Source organism: Engystomops pustulosus, chromosome 5, assembly GCF_040894005.1.
Source record: "Engystomops pustulosus chromosome 5, aEngPut4.maternal, whole genome shotgun sequence".
Lineage (NCBI taxonomy): Eukaryota > Metazoa > Chordata > Amphibia > Anura > Leptodactylidae > Engystomops > Engystomops pustulosus.
In genome coordinates, this window is record NC_092415.1 from 157532011 (window position 1) to 157550497 (window position 18487).

Sequence of the window (18487 nt, forward strand, 5' to 3'; positions counted from 1 at the left end):
CATATAATGTATGCAGGATGACTCTCGACACAATGGCCTCCAATCTGCCATAGTCATAGTGGCCATGCAATACAGTAAGGGAAATGCTAGAATATAACTCAAAAAGATCTCTACAGAGTGATGGATGGTTAAAGGCAGACTTCCATAGGAGCAGTGCTGTACTGCCAGATACCGATAGTGGATGCACGGGTCAGCACCACCACCACAATACACTAAGGAGCCGTGTTACGTGGCCAGTGTAATTAATATTATTACATTACAGAGATACAGCTGAAGGATTTTCCTTCTTAGATCAGAAATACACAGCTCCAGTAATCACGAGATACACATTACTGCGTCTTACAGCCATACTTACCATGTAAAAATAAGACAAACAGCAGCATATCGTCCAAAACACCGAGCCCGTTTTCACAGATTTTACCTGGAATGAAAAAGTATGACAAATGAAAAAGTGGGAATTTAAAAAACAAGCAAAAAGAAAAAGCCTAAACATTTATTAAGACTTTGTCATGTGCATAATGCCTTAAGACTTTTGTACAGAGTGGAAAAGGAAGGGGGGGGGGGGAGCGGAAGCTGAGTGGCCACAATGAAAAACGGGCCAAAGATAAGTCTATATTTTTCGGCACAGCCAAGCTCAGTCACTATGAGAGACAGTGTGCTCACCGCTCCAGGTCCTATGGTGGCCGTGAACTGGCTGCAATTTGTGCGGCCAGATTTCTGCCCCAATACGGTCGTGTGCATGGGGCCTAAGCATTGTGTTTTGTATAGAAAGAGTATTTATTACACCGGACAAACTGGGACACATGTAATGGCAAATAAAATACAACCTACGGTAAATTAACAATAGTTAACAATATAGACCTTGTTATAAGCGTCGTCACCCATCATAAAACCTGTCCAACAGATGCCAAAGAGCAGCTCTAGGGACCAAGTACAGAGCCCAAACTATGTAGGCAACCAGTGTCCAATTCCTACAAAAAACTCTGTGTGAATTAAAAAAAAAAAAAAAAAAAAAACAAAAACAGACCTAGGTAAAGGTTTAGATTCTAAAAGTCTGTTATACCAAGTTTTTCTGCACAATTTTTGTGCTAAAAAAAGCCCCATTCAGCGTCAAGGGGACTCTGCTAGACATTTAATCATAAAGTGGTACTCTGCTGAGGGGGTGGTGCTGGACATTTTATTACAAACTTATACCCGACTCAATAAGTTTTCACAGTTTTTTGTGGCAATATTAGGCGTCTTGGCTTATACTCAAGTATATAGGTACAATGTGATTATGATCTAGTTCTCACATCAGAAAGTGACACTATCTGATGCTGCTCTGCAGCATCTAAAAGGTTAAAATCTCTTTGTTGCCAATCTTGACCATTACCGTTGATCACTCTTGCGCTCCAGCTACAATTGTGCAAGCGCAGAGCCCGTTTTGGGTTTATGAACTGTAAAACAGGATTTGGTACATTGTAAGATTAGATAAGATGGATATCTTGTATGACCAGACAAGTAATCCCCCTGAAGATGTGGTCACAAGGGATGAGAATCTGCATCTACACACTGAATATAGTAAAGTGCTGATGGTAGAGAATGACAGAACTCTTCTAGAACATTTCCATGTAACAATGTGATACAAATTAGCAACTTCGGCGCCAAGTTTTACACAAACGCATAAACGGTGTGGAGGCCAGCGCCATACGAGATGTGCTGCTCATACATTGTTTCCTCCGTCATTGAGATGACAGCCTGGAAGCTCATGTAACATTCCTTGGATGATCCTGGTGTATAGGAATCCTCTGGATAGTACCATATGAGATAAGGGGCTGGGTGAAGTAACCCCTCATACACGATAGTTCATTTGACTGTAGGGTGAATTTTCTCATGGAGGGCCTATAATATAAAAGTGTATAAAAGCCCACCTTTATACAGTTACATTCAATCCTGAAAATACCCTCTGTTTATCATACAGTGATGGGAAGTAAGAGTTCTCCTTACGGGGACTGCCAATTAAGGCCACCGTGTACGTATGTGGAGACTAGTAGCTATGGACGCCCCACTAGGGGATTCTGGGAAAATATGCAGCATGGGATAAGGAAAACCACGCCTCTTAACTACCTTGTAAGGCAGCTCCCTTGACATCAAGCATGACCTACAAGACGCCTTATGACATGATGCGGGATTAATACCAGAACTAGTATATCTATTCCAGAAGGAACAGACTCCCAATTGTAGACATCGCTGTTTCAACCTGGTTGCATCTCTTCAGTACAGCATAGGGAACTGGTTTGGCTGAGTGAGAGGTTTGTAAATAGGTTTGGGAAGTAAAAGTTCTCCTTAATGGCCACCATTTAGGCGTGTGGAGACCAATAGCCATGGAAGCTCCACTAGGGGATTCTGGGAAAATACACAAATAAGTTTGCCAGGATGGGATAAGGAAAGTCATAAGCCTCTCACTCAGCAAAACCAGTTCCCTACGCTGTGCTGAAGAGATCCAACCAGGTTGAAACAGTGCCGCCTATAGTTGGGAGTCTGTTCCTTCTGGAATAGATATACTGGTTTGGCTTTAATCCTGCTGGATGTCAAGGGAGCTGCCTTACAGGGTAGCTAATAGATGTGTGGTCTTCCTTGTCCCATAATGGAAACCCTTTTTGGATATTTTATCATATAGTTATGCATTTCTACATAATTCGGTACCGGCACACTAACCCCATTTTTTTTATACATGTGATACATAACACAGTTTGAAGGAGGATTGATGGCTCTGTATGACTGCCCCTTAGTGCAGATGTCCGAGGAAAACCCCCAAAAACTGTCATGGGAGTGGTCACGCAACCTTTAAATGTCTCTTATTAATGGCCAACCCCTTTATTTTATCATGCTTCATTGGAGGAAGTTATCAGGACTTGTTCTGATAAGTATCAGAAAACTGGCGTACACCTACACAACACCTCTATATATTCTCCATAGTAATATCACCTAAAACAACACCACAAGGACATACAAAGCTATGACTCATCCATCTAAAAAGTATCAAATATTATTGTATGAAAAATACATCAATAACATAGAAAATTGCATGGAGGAGAAGAGACTCAAAGCTTAGCCAGATGTAATTATATACAGAAGAAGAAAGTACTGTATACATAGGACGTGACCACAAAACTCATCAATTCATATAGTGGCACACAATATATAGGCGGTCCCCTACTTAAGGACACCCGACTTACAGACGCCCCCTCGAACCACTGTGTCAGAGTCCTAGACCGTAATGATAAGCTGTAAGGTGTCTGTAATGAAGCTTTATTGATAATCCTTGGTCCCATTACAGCAAAAAATTTGGAAACTCTGATTATCACTTGGGGGGGAACACATTTGGTCTGGATCTACAATTATAAAAATATACAGTTTCGACTAACATACAAATTCAACTTAAGAACAAACCTCCGGACCCTATCTTGTATGTAACCCAGGGACTACTTGTAATCCAGTCTTTAGTGAATAATACCAGTTATATCATATCAGTTAAACAATTTCTATACTCTCAAAGAGATTTAGATACTTATACCTACCTAATTGGCTATTATTTAATGCAATGTTCTTGTTGGTATGATTAATAACCGTGTCACAATTCGCATACCATGATACACTAACTATCCCATACACCAGTCATATCTTAATGTATTTTTTTTAGATTAAAGTCATAGCTTCATATGTTCTTCATATGTTGTTCTGATACCCTGAAATAATCGTAATTCCACACAAAGCACCAGGCGATGCGTTTATCTCCTTTACATTACCTTTGCCCCATAGACGCTCCCTAACAATCGCTGAATAACATGTTGCTCAGCCCGGCCTCCTGATGTAGCAGGCAGTGCCGGAGGAGCGGGATCTTCATCATACGCCATATGATAAATGTCCCCCATTGAGTTTACTACATTAAATTTAGCACACTGCTAATTCTTTTGGGGACTATCAGTTTCCAACGTTCTGATCCATGAGATAAGACAGACAGACATTTCAATTTTCTCTGATTGACTGGGAAAAACACATTAGCTGCATATGATGCTTAGCCAGAAAATTGCAGTGTATGATTTTTAGAGAGTTTGTCAAATCCTTATTTCATGCAATAAAACCCAAGAATTCTCCGTTTTTTGAGAAGCTCCTCCTACTCTGCACTCATTCCCTGTATTAACTCCACCTGTTTGACCTTATCACTTGTAAATAAGACAAGTGTCAATACACAAAGAGACACCAATGGTGAATCCTAATGAAGGCGGGATGGGCGAATGGCCGGGGCGCTCTTGCTCCCAGGGGCCCATGGACACCCAAAACCTACATTGCAGCCTACCTTGAATCATGCATGTATTAGCCGCAGCACAGACACATTACAGCATCGGGCGTCCTTGTGTGAGGATCGTATCTCTCTAGAGCTTTGGTCAGTGTCTAAAGTGCGGGCATGGGCCAGCAGCATTGACCAATACTACTGACCCGTGCCAGCTACAGAGAGTGACCAAAGCTTCAAATGGTGCAGGTCACAAGGTCATAATCAGGGGATCAGAAGATTACATATTCCATGCGGCTGCTTCTCCCTAGTGCCCTAGCGCTGTTAGCTGTAAGAGCTAAGGAGAAGCAGGACAGGGCAGGTCCACACCATGAGAAGGTGCAGGTCCTAAAACTGCAGAAAACTTGGTGCCGCCATAAAAACCTCACTTGTTATCTGCAGCCTGCCAAGTTCCCTTCCCGTGTCCTCTCATTAACGCCTAGTGTGCACTGCCAGCTATCAGCAGAGGGGTCCTGTAGCCTGACTGTCCAGCACACAGGAGGCAGCTGAGGTCCTGCTGTCTTAGTAACTCCTCCCTCCCCTCCTAGAGCGATGGTCTTTGAGGCTTTACCCTGGGAGCCTGAATGGAGGTCGGGATGGTCAGGGCATAGTACACAGAGGATGATAAGTCTTACACCCTTCACCTGCCAGTGCAGTATGATGAGCAGCTCTGTTGTATACAGGTGCAGTGATGTGTATATATTGTATACAGTAGTGCAAGATGGAAACTAAACCATTGAAATCACTTGTGCCATTTTCTTGTGGGCCCAGTTTTATAGGTTTCTCTGTGCACCACAAAAAGACATGTCTCCTTTGTTCTTAGGGTTGGTGCGATCACAGATATATATATATATATATATATATATATATATATATATATATATATATATATATATATATATATTTATTTAAAAAATTAATAAAAAGGTTTTAATTGTGTTTAATAAGTTTTTTTTAAATTACACCTTCTGTACAAAAAAAATTTGCTTTGTTCTAGTGCTAATAACTTTTTTCATACGTTGGTGTATGGAGCTGTGTTACATACGAGGCACAAGCTGACATTTTCTTTGTTTCCATTTTGGGGACTGTGGGACCTTTTGATTACTTTTTAATTTTTTTTATGTTGCGAAATGTTGAAAAAGTAGCATTTTAGCATTTGGGTGCTATTTTCCATCGCATTGGGGATAACCGCTATTATATTTCATAGATCAGACATTTTGGGACACAACTATACCTATAGTTTACAGGTCTCTGTGTAGGAGATCTGGTAGGTGGGATGGTGGGGGCTTAGTTATGTGAACAGTGGAGGGCACATGGGACACTTAATCCGCCACTGACCATCACTTACATGATGAATAAAGACAAAATTATAGACCTGCACATTACTACAAAACGGAAGAAACACTAAATGACCGTCAATCTTCCTCAGTCTAAGAGCTCCATACAAGATCTCGCCTTATGTGGTAAGGATGATTCTGAGAAAGGTCAGGAATTAGCATAGAAATACACAGGAGGACTTGGTCAATGATCTGAAGTGAGCTGGGAACAGAGTTTCAAAGATTATGGCTATAAACACAATTGAAGTCACATTTGAAGGTCCTCAAGTGGTCTAGCCAATCTCTACACGTCAACTCCTTTGAAAATTTTTGGAGGGAGCCAAAACTCAACGTTGCCCAGAGACAGGCCCAAAACCTGAAAGATCTGGAAAAGATTGTTATGGAGGACTAGGTCAAAATCCATGCTGCAGTGTGTGCAACCTTGGTCAAGAAATACAGCAAGTGTCTGACCTCTACAACTACTAAACCCAGTTTCCATGTTAATGACCAGGCCATTACTCAGGTTCTTTTACAAGATATACATTTATTTAATTTTTCTGTCACCATAGTCGTATTGGATCTTGTTTTTTGGGTGGACTTGTAGTTGCAACCTGGTTTGGTTTATAAAAAGTTAAAATAATACTGCAATTTTAAGACAATTAAGAGCCCTTTTTAGCAACAGAAACTCCAGCACCTTATGGTTCAAAGACAGGAGGATCCAGCACCTTCCCAACCACTGTCCTGGAGATCGAATGAAATGAAGATAAAGCTGATATCATCGGATCTCTCGGAGCAGAGCCTCTGCAATGCTCTCACCCCCAGTCAAACCTGTGTAGGAGCTTTAATGACCTCACTGGCTCAAATGACCCAGAAGCTGTACAATATGTTTTGGTACAGAAAATAAAGGGAATTTAAGCTATGCATGGTTTGGGTACCATGATTCTCCTGACAAGTTCCCTCTAAATCCCTTTTGCTAAAAAGGTATTTTTTCAGGACAACCTTTTGTGCTTGAATAAACTTCAGAATTTACGGCTTCCTACACTTCTATTGAGCATCCGCAGGGACGGAAAAATCTCTCCTTAAAAGGAATGAGCTAATAATAATGAACAATCCTACATATTCAATGGATGATAAACAGCATAAGAAAATACTGGAGGGATAGCATTGTTCTTTTCCTACAGGCACATTTACCATAATGTTTGCATATTGTGTAAGAAGTTTTCTTATTTCCTACCATTTGCAAAACGATTGTGAATTTCTAATGCTTTTAATTTACCAAGTCTCTGCAATTTCAGCTGTTATTTTATGCATCATTTTTATCTTGAAGCTCAAGTTTTAGTTTTTTGCAAAACGGTGTGAATCTTGAGTATGATGATAACGTGCCCCTTCTGAGCAGATTTGTCTGGATAACATTCTCATGACTGACAAGACTCCTGCAGATGTCTCCATACATCTCTACTAGGTTTCTCTCTCCAGAGCCTTAACCTTGTAATTTTACCAGACAACCTGCCATTATTCTCCGTGACTGCAGGCGGTCCAGTCCAGGTAGCAATCCAAGCAGCCCACCTCCCGTCAGACTTGGAAGAGTTGGCTACGTGAACAGAAATGCCCGTTTAAAACAGAAAAACTATCTAAAAAGAATAAAACAAGCACCTCTTTAATAGACTATCATGGTGTCTGGTTTCCATGTCCGGCACTTTACTTTGCTCATAGAGAAAATAAGTGACTGGTTTGTTAGACACATGATGAATGACAAATGTGCCCTCCTTGGGTTTTTCCCACCTCCATTTTTGGATACAATCTCTCTCCGCTAAATTGGCATTAGCAACAATTTTAAAAAGTTGCACGTTTTGTCCCTTTTCAAGATCCCGTGTGACAGTTTAAAACGATAATTACTTGCAAGCTTTAATCTAATGCATCTGTATTTTTGTGTATTGCCATTCAAACGAATGTTAACTTTTTTGGGGAAATATTTAACTAAGTAGAACATAGATCCCCAAGTTGGTTTGATTTACAGCCTTCACTTTTGGTTACGCAATTTTATTTAGCTCTTGCATTCGTGAAATGATCAACGCATACTGTATTTTTTGGACTATAAGGCGCACAAAAAGTCCTTTGATTTTCTCAGAAATCAAAGGTGCGCCTTATATAACTGTATAACTGACGGTGTGTGCGCATCTGGCCTTAGTAACTTCGACTGTAATAGGGCGGCCTCTAGGTAAACCTTTATCATCATAGGAACAGCAGCGCTTTTTTCCATCCTAAAGAATATATCCCTTGGAAATATTCAATCATGGAACATCATTAATACAACCAAGTAAAATAAAGATTAGTTATGGTATGATCTACAATTCAGGACATCTTTTCATGCTTATGCATTGATATGTATCAACTTTAGGGCCAATGCAAATCATTTCCTTTAAGGGTGCAGCTCTACTAGTAAGCACCCCGGAAAGTCAAGTAGTTCACAAAAAAAATAGATAATCGATAAGGTCTCCAAATGGGCAATAGACTATAGAACAGGGCAAACAAGTGGAAACTTTACATTCAATGCCTTAGCAAATCCAGTATACAAATATTAGTGTGACGTAACACAAAAAAAGCCTTTTAGGTGAGCTGCAGGAACATGAGCAGCCCATTGAAATGGACCCATAGGGTGTCGCTAGGACAGCACGCACTGCACAGGACGAGAGTCCCGGAATCACACAGCAGTCTTCATGGTGGTCTTACTTATAGAACTAATTGACATCTTAATCTAGAAAAATAAAATCCAAACATTTATATAAACTCCATATACAATTACTACTTTCACTACAAAGAGCTCTGTCACACTACTTGCCAGCATTGCCAAACAAGAACAGTTCTGGTACTCTGACACTAGCCTCATGCTACAAATACAAGGAGTTAATAGTCACAATAAAAATATTAAAGCTGTGCTTAAGTCATTCGATAAACATTTACATGAGATCGGTAGTTACAACCGGCAATAAAGCGCCGGCACCTTCATTAATGACCCGGTACGCGGCACCTGGAGTCTGCTAAACACCGATGTCTATGTCATAAATGAACGCTGCTCGAGAAAACTACCGTATACCACTCATCTGTGGGTAGATGCCCACTAGCCATGGGAACACCAGGCTGGAAGGAAATGTCAGCAATGTGCTGGAAAAACAGTGAAAATGAAGAAACTACTGCAAAGACTAATTGGAAAAAGGCAGCAGAATTTCTATTCATTCCTTAAATTTGTGATGGGGGATACATTGAAAAGCCGGTGGTGTGTGAGTAAAATGCAGATGAATGTTCAGACAATTTATGCAGTTCATAAAGGTAGTTATTGTTTCTCTGCCAGAGCGTGGAGAAAGGCTACAGGGAAGAGGAAAATCCAATTACTTACCCACAAATAATATGTAAACTGCAGTGCAAAAATAGCAATGCCTTCATTGTCAAAGGATCCGGCTACTGAGCGGGATATGTAGCCGGGCACTATAGCGATAAAGCAGGCCGCCAGAAGTCCTGCTCCCTGGTTCCACAGTTCTCGTGTGAGCAAAAAGGTGGAAATTGATGTAAGGCCGCTGAAAACAGGTGCTAGGAAAACACACACATCTCTGATGTGTACAGTGATGTTCAGCATGTTTAAAATCCAATGGATAAGGCCCGCTGTCACCATCAGCCCTGGGTACACCTGCAAAAGATACACAGCGTCAGGAAAGGCTCATGTAATCCACATTGCAGAACTTACTGGATATTGGTGAGGTTTATGCTACAAAATGCATGTCTGACAACGTTTTGTATAGATAATAAAATGTGGTTTCAGCCCGTTTAAACTCTGTGCAAATTAACCCCTTCACACAGAGACAAGATTCTTAAATATCCTCAGGATAACAATATAATAGCATTGTATTAGAGCATGTGTTAACAAAAATACATTTCACAGATAATTCCAACCTGTCTATCAGCCCTGGTGTTTATAATAGGATTGTCCCTGGATGCTACTGTAAATCTTCCGACTATGATCGAACAATTGCCTCTAGCTTATTTTGCATTGCAGGACAAGGGGGCGGGGGGTAGGAGGCAGACAGAACACTACAGACAGAACACTACAGACACAGCCACATACTGGTTCAGCAGCACATGCTTCTAGCAGTGCGGAGAGGACACGGGAGCAGCTGCGCTACAAACAATAAGCTCTGGATCCCAGGGGAGGGGGTGACATAGCAGTGCTGTCTCTCTTTAATACCTAGGTGAGGCAGCAGAGCTCAGTGTGTTATTGTCTTTTATATCATGACTCTGATCTGTCTCATCTCTATTTCTAGGTGTCAGATATTAGTAGCTAAATGAAGATGAACCCCTGATAATCTAAGCAAATGGTCAGCATCTCGTAGCACAGAGGAATCATGAAATGTCTGCTTAGAGAGACTCCCTGCCAACAATTTAGAGAATTTTTGGATGTAATAGATTAAGGGTAAAAAAAATTTCTGAGCTACCCTAAAAAATGTTTGTTTTTTTAAAAATTTCAAATTAACTCAAAATAACACATCTGTGGCTTAAAGTTGCCCATATAAAGTGTCGTCCTCTAGGGCAGATGTTTATGCCAGAAGACGAAAATCCTTCACTCTTCGTGGAATTAACGCTAATCTACAAAATAACTTTTTAGGGGGACTGTGTGACTTTCAGTTTCTATTTTGTAACACCTTTTCCTTTTGCTGATGTGCAAAGCTTCATGGGAATTGTAGTCGCTGCATGTGAACAGTGCATGCAAGGATTGCAAGTAAAGGTGAACTTTTTTTTTTTTTTAAACCAGGAAAAAGTGTAACAGTTGCACTAGGGCATGGGGATGTGATTTTTATTTTTTTTGTTTTGGAGCGTCCTCTGTCTGTGAAGACCTAATGAATAGCTTATCCCCAAACTGCTTTTAAAAAACTTCTGGTATTAGTGGTTAAAACAATAACATATTAAAGTTTACCTGGCTCCCTGCCAGCTTGTATCATGTGTCCCTTGGGATTGTTCTTTAGAGTTTTACTACACACTTGATAAGGGTTCTCAGGGTGCTCTGGAAAGGTCCCAATTCCATAGGTAGCCAACTCCCACCAAATTTCTTTGTTGCAGTAAACCCCTTTTGGCTTTTGGGACATAAACATCTATAATTACCCACCTACTACTGGTGGTTTTTCAATATAGCCCTATGCTGCAATCATGCCATAATGGAGGTATCTGCAATTTTGATATATAGAAGGTATACATTTTACACTATATCTCGGTTTCCATGTAGGATAATAATACTTATAAGACAGTTCCCTTTATTATGGACTATTATGCATTACTTATAGTTTTTCTTTATGTACATAAATCATAAAACTCTGTTTGACAGGTAAAAATTTAAATAGATATACAATTATATAACCTTTTGACATTTTTTTTCTCACAGATTCTGCAGAAGGTATAAAACAGACCGAAACATCAATAATTTGTTTGCTGTGAAACTCACGAATAAAAACATATCTTGAATTTATCCGTATGACTGGATATACACTTTATCCTGGGGATTGTTCAGCATAGAGCAGAGTTTCCATCCCTCCATCCTCAAATGCTCATCTTTGAGTTTGAAGGGAAAAAAAACAAAAAACAAAAAAAAACACAACCCTCCCCCCAGTCACTCACGCCTCCGCTTCCTGATCTTGCAGATATAGTGGAGTTGTACTGGCATTAGGTGATCTGGAGGAGGGTTTTTGTCTTCAAAATAACTGATGAGCATTTAAGGAGGGACTCTGCTCCATGCTTACAATTCACCAGGGACACAAGCTAGCAGGGAGCCAGGTAAACTTTAATACAAGTTATTGTTTTAACCACTAATGCCAGAAGTCTGGGGATAAGCTATTGATGGTCTGTGAATAGCCCCTCTCCATAGAGTAACAAAGGGCCTGGCGCCGTATTCCGATGAAAGATAGGACATGTCCTACGGGCTACAGAGTGTGTGCAGCAAGGTACCGCTCCCGTACGGCGCCGTGAGGCCATTGTGGTGTATGGGGGATGTATATAGGCCGTATATACGTCCCCCATATCCAAATGTGAATGTAGCCTAAGGGTTGTCATATACCAACTATCCATTTAAAATACCAAATTTATGAGCAAAATATACTGATGAATAGAAAAAAGAAATACAACAGATAATTTTAAGATTTCCAAACAAGAAGAGAAATCATAACTACAACTAAAGCCAATTAGGAAGGTTGCGGACACAAACTTGTATCCCGTCAATAAATTACACCGTTGGAATATCACATACAACATTTTACTAATCATGCAATGTTCTCATTTTAATTTCTGCAAATCACCTAGGTTAAAAAGTTAAATATTCTCTATTCTACAAAATAAATGGTGTTTGCTTTGCACATCCCAATTAAATAGAAACACTGCACGACTTTGGTATTAGCAAAGAATATAAATTCCGAGTTTTTTATAAATACATTCATCAGAAAAAAGAAAAAAAAAAAAAATACAACCCTTCTCTATGCTTAGAGAGAAACGTGATGATCTTGTAAAAATACTTCAGTTATTGAGAAATTAAATCTTAGACCCGGGAGCTGCTGAGGACAGCTTAAAACCATTTAAAGGGACATAAATGGTCACAGCTGATTCAGTCAAAGATATCTGGTGCAGGGCTGAAGGGAGGAGCACGACTCTAGTAGGTTCTAGGAATACAATGAAAATTAGTCCTGCTCCTCCCCTTAGGCCCTGCACCATGCAATATCCTGTGAATTAGCCTTGTCTGGAGTGTTCCTTTAATTACATTTGTAAATTATGCAAACTTCAGATTTAGAGGTTTAATTGTGTAATTTTGGAAGATGGATTTAGGCATGATGACCAAACTCTGAGCTAAGATTATGGGTAGGGCGGGCATTTACTTTACGAATGGCCACATCCAAGTGTAATCGTCCTGCGGAAATCCAGGACACAGACAAGACCAGGTCAGGCACAGGTTTTAATGGGATCTGCTGACAATATTCTCAAAGGGTAGAGCCTGACAATCACATCCAATTTACCCAATATACAGTGGATCACATGAATATTGCCCCTTATTACTTAGTCTTAGACTTCAGATGGACATAATTTGTTGCTGGGGCCATACTACAGTCAGACACCTTGGACCGCTCTATGATTCATTAGAACGAGCTAAAATGTGGGATTTCAGTGAAACAGGAAACTAAAAAAATTATTTAAAAAAAATTGTAATCCAACTTGGCGCCATTGATGTTATCTACTTGATAATGTATATTGTTCAATTATTTCCAAGAGGACAAAAAGATTAAAAAAAAAAAAAACTATTCCAGACATTTATTCACACAGTGGTTAAAATGACCCAGTCTCTAGATTTTACCCCATTAAATTATTAGCCAACCTTGGGTAGGATTTGAAATAATCAGAGAATTTTTTTTTTTTTATACTTTGAAATGTGAGCTGCATTTATATCTTAAGCTATTTGTATCTCGAGATACAAGTCTTATGTCATCTGAAAGAAGAGATTCTCATCTTTAACGCCTTAACTTGGCTTATTGAGGTGTTATCAATTCTTTAACATGTGGAGAAAAATAAAATCAATTCTTGTTCCATATTTTAGTTTTGTTTTTTTTTGGAGGGGGAAGGGGTGGCATTCACCATAGCATAAAAATATATTATCTTTATTCTATGGATCACTTTATTACAGCGATACCTCATTGATATTGTTTCATTTATATTTGTCCAATCTTACTGAAGAAAAACTAGAAGAAAAAAAATTGCATTTGTTTGATATCGCCACTTTTGCAGCGGCATAATTTTTGATTGACAATCCTGCTTGTGGGCTTATGTTTTGCGTGACAAGTTGTTCTTTTCACTTTTACCATTTTAGTTGAACTCTTTATGAACATGTTTTTAGAACATTTTTTGTAAATTTTGATGAAATTTTTCAGTGTTTTTAAAATTTTTTACAGAGTTTACAAAGCAGGTCCAATTATGATTTATTGTACAGATTGTTAAAGACTCAGCGGTCATGTTTTTTTTTTTACTTTATTAGATGTGTATATAATGCATAGGGAATAGTGGTGTTTGGGGACTTTCACTTTAATTCATCATTTTAATTAAAAAAAAACTCTTGTTTTAAACCCCCCTTTTTTTTTTTTTAATTGATAGGTTGGTTCATAGAGAGCCAACACAGTACAATAAAAATGTAATAGACCATGGCATGTAAGGGGTTAACACCTTCAATCAGAGGAATCTCTAGTCATAAGTGTTATGGGGTGTCAGCTAGCTGCTTAATTCTTATAAAATCAACTTTTAAATTATGTTAATGAATTAAAAATTATGTCATCTTACCAGAGCCTTTCCATGTTGTAGCTTTACAGGCTGTTACTGTGTCTCAACCGCCAGCCCCTGCTCCCTTAGCACTTCCCCACACACACACTGCGTGAGATTACATCCGGGCAAGGGGAAGAGTGCACCTGCACAAAAGCCCCTCCGTGCTGTAAATCCGCAGATAGTGTGCAGGAGTATTTTCCCCTCCCACTGTGCTGAAACTTCCTCTACTGCAGTGAGATTACATCATGAAGGGGCGGGCCATTTAACAGCCTGTGAAGCTGCAGAACGGAGCAGCTCTGGTAACACCCCCAGGATTTATGAGTAAGTGTCCCTGGTTTATCATGCTCAATTTTTATGGCAGATTTACATAAATATGACACCAAAAAGTCTATCTAAAAATTACACTCCCCATGCAGCCTCTATACTTGACTCATCCCAGTCAAAATATGACTCATTTTTGCTTATTTTCACATGATTTTAAGCTGCAGTTCCACCTCCATTCTCTTCCTTTATTCAAGAGCCAAGTGGTTTCTGGTAGCAGAGTGTCATAACATTATCCCAGAACACCAATCTATTCCATTCATTAGTTCATTTGAATCTAGGAATAAGAACGGTTGGAAACTTTCAGGTTATAAAAAAAATAGAAACTGCTTGTAAATGATACAAAAGGAAAACTTGAAAAGTGGAATAAAGTCCCATAGACCCCAGCCTTTACAAGAGATGACTACACTGTCACTCACAGGCAGTTGTTAAGCCATCCTACACAAGTGTTTCCCACAATGTAAAACGCAGTATAATTACACAAGTCTATCAATGCAGAAAATACACAGTCACGACACTTACCGTCCCACCTACTATTCTTCCCAGTGGATACCATGCTCGCTCATCAAACCAATTTAAAAATTCATAAAACCCGTGGGATGCTAGATGATGTGTGGATCTGTAGTTGAACCTGGAAGAAGCACAGACAGAGTTAGAAATGTACTGAAGAACTAATAGAACATATAATGACATCTTTGACATTTGCTTAGAGAAGACAAAAATCAATGTCACCCTATGCAGCAAGTTACACAGCATGAAGCAGAGCGCGGCCCCGTGTACGGAGCTGCAATCAGACTAAGAGCTGCGGATGTGTCACAGCACACTACATAATGTATGGCGCCGCGCTCTCGCATGACAGCTCTATGCACTGGACTACATATTACCAGGTCTAGGAATACAAAGATTTCTCAGTTTCTATTATAAACCTTGTACTTGCCTCGCGTGTTGCTCCAGGTGTCCCGCTCCACAGGATTTTCCCACATGACCATTGTCCCAGCACAATGGACATGGGAGACAGGTAGGCATACCCGGCAGTTCTCAGAGAGGAGCATCCATGCCCCTGTAAACAAACAGGGGCACGGCCCGGAGGGAGACACCAGGAGCGCCAGAACAGGCAAGTACAAGTTTATTTTTTGTGCATCCTCCACCCAACCAACTCGCATCATCTTCTTGCTCTCTGGCAACCCTTTTAAAAAGTTAATCTCTGGCTGCAAATCTTTGTGCTCAAACACAAGTGGATTCCAGTCCAAATAATAGGAGATTATTCACCAGGACGAATGCATCACTGCCACCATGTTGAGGCTGATAAAGGCCTTATAGAAGTGGTTGAAAGGTTTGCATCCTGAAGAAAAATCACCTCACAATTAGACATTAAAAAACATGGCACAATATAATTTTTTTATTGGGTTATCCAGACACTAGACCAATGACTGCTGCGGACATACTTCTTACATGACCACCAATTCATGTCGCGCCCCAGGGGAACACAGAAAGAGACGGCAATGATAAATATCAGGAACGGCTTCATTCACCCCACACATAGCAATGCAAATCCCATTAGCATACTTTTAATAGGAACACAATAGACAACCTCTAATGTCTGAAATGTCACAACCAAAATAGACATGTTGGGTAGGGGTGCATCATTGGATTAGTTTTATAATGACTAAAGTGTTGCTATTTGTGCCAAATTAGTGACTTTTGCCAACCCACTTACAGATTTACCTCAGTCTACTTAGGCTGGGTGAACATCATGTTTTGTGTCATGCGTTGTAATGACACGGCAGGAGGATACTGAAGTGTCCTTACAACCTATGGCAAAGAAGTATCCCACTGTATGAATTGTATTTATCAAATCCAGTAGTAGATACCAAATGATTCTCCTATTTGCAGTCAATGAACTAGGCACACACCTCCCATACTTCAAGAGCAGCTCCTGTAGCAGAAGCAATCATGTGACTGACATCTCATGTCCCAAAATGAAATCACATTCATTATGCTGTCTAGCACACTATTAATTTGGATTTGTAAAAGACGTCTAAAGAGCAAGTTTCAGGTCCACTCCAGGTCAACCCAAACATCACTCTCTTACACTTGAAAATGTGCCCTTTACACCCTGGAAATTAGTTTTTTTGTTAAGACACTAAGACTATAACCCCATGTCCTCTCCCGACTACTGGAGTGTGCCAGCCGATACAATATCTATCAATTAAATGATGTGTCGTTATTGTAATGATTGTACAGTGAAGTACTTGTATAGTTAATACAACATTATTGTAAAGTGATGCCATTTGGTCATGTGACAACCGCAAACACAGAGGTGCAGTCCATTTGGTGCATTTCTAGTTGTCTAGGACCTTGTTAGCAGATATCAAAACTAGGTAAAGGTCCTGAATTGAGGAAAATGGCTTAAAAATCATAATGACCAGAAAATAAATGTTATTCCCTACAACTTACGGATCCAGTGTTCCCCATGGAGTGATAAATCTAGTACATCAATGAATAGCTCTTCACACTTATTTTTCAATTATCAATATTAGCTCTTAAAGGGGTATTCCGGGAATATGAACTTCTGACACAAAAACCCATGATGATATAAATAAATGAATACAACAATACTCAATGTCATTAGTCATAAAACGGAGTTTAAATAAATTGATTTTATGATTTACAAAATTTATGGCCTCTCTAAAGTAGGTGGAGTTATCACTAAGATGGCCGCCACTGTTCCATGATCCTTTAGTTCTCAGTAACTCCTCCTCCCTCTTATGCTCTGCTCCCAGTGATGATGTAACAGGTTTTCTTGCTCTGTTACCATAGTAATGATGTGTAACTGCCATCCCCACAACACTGACCATACTGGATGCACTGAAACCAACCGACTACAGCCTAACTTAGTGGTGATCACATGACCTGCAGGTCATGTGATGTGGACATGTGACCAGCAGCCATCTTCTGTCCTGCAACGGACCGTGCGGAGGAAATTCACGGACTGATTAAAGGGCCAGTAGCATTTTAATTCTCCATTACAGTCTATGACATCAGCATTTTCTGCTAAGGGGAGCAAAATTTTAAATAACAACTAATTACACATTAGTTTATATTTTGAGTGCCCACTTGTATATGAATTATGCTGATTCCTGCAATACCCCTTTAATAATAATTCTGGAAGACAGGGGAAGATAATCTGGGACAGTCCCTTTAGGACTGCAATGACATTATAACACATGCAACCTATTTTTTTGGTGGACCTCCCAAGTACAGGGTAACACTTTATTTGAGAGCAGAATGAATACTTGGTTTGCGTGGTAAATACTCCATCTACATAGCAGAACATATGGTCAAATACTGTAATGTCCCCAAATCCTGTGCCTGATGCAGCTGAATCACCAGGGTAAAGCTACTATATTTAACGTTTCTTTTGTACCAAGTCCATGAGTCTCAAACCATAGGCAGACATTACATGGCTGAAGTCTGTTCTTCAGACTTCCATATAAAGCTTTCCATAGGTTAAGCATGTAGTTTGGCAGTAGCTTGCACCTTGCACTATACAACATCCTGATCTCTGCTTATAAAAGACGCTGGTGTCTGCATATACATTGACATGAAAATTGATTTCCCATTATTATTCCATCCCTTCTCCCAATGCTGATCATTGCAGACAAAATACTGTAGGCTCAGACAAACAAGCTTGAGAATTAACGTTCAGAGAAGAGAGAATCATGTGAACATGTTCATTTCTCCTAGAAAGGATAATTCTAGTTTGCAGTTTGTAACTAGATAAAAAGTTAATATTAAATTCTGTCACTCTGTTATTCCTCTAGTAAATGCTGAAATTGATAACTGGGAACATTCCCTTTATCAATATGATATATATAGTTATCCTATTTTTGTTGAGTTACACTTCACATTAGGGATACGTAACCCACAAAAAGCATAACCGAATCTTTACCAATTATATGACATGTAGGTCCTATACAGAACAAAAGAACCAATATTGTCTTGGTCAATTCTGTTAGCAGTGTTAGTATGTGCTGATAATGTGACGCCCAGCAGGTCCCATCTTCACGCTTTGGTAATGAAGTCTGGTGAGTTTTGTCATTAATATCCCATCATCAGGTTTTAAGTACAGATCATGGATTTATTTATTTTTAAAGGGCAACTATTAAAAGAAGCGCAAAAAAAAAAAAAAAAATCCAAATGATTT

The 18487-nt window shown here is 39.6% G+C and overlaps 1 protein-coding gene across 1 annotated transcript in view; it reads right to left on the bottom strand.

Moving 5' to 3' along the window:
- STT3B (STT3 oligosaccharyltransferase complex catalytic subunit B) overlaps nt 1–18487 on the bottom strand; it is a 74983-nt gene that overhangs the window by 26491 nt on the left and 30005 nt on the right. Inside the window, exons 2-4 of the mRNA XM_072153575.1 lie at nt 14803–14911; nt 9023–9310; nt 356–421 (exon numbers count right to left, since the gene is read on the bottom strand). Coding sequence (XP_072009676.1) covers nt 356–421; nt 9023–9310; nt 14803–14911 — 463 coding nt within the window. The remainder of the gene's footprint in view (nt 1–355; nt 422–9022; nt 9311–14802; nt 14912–18487) is intronic.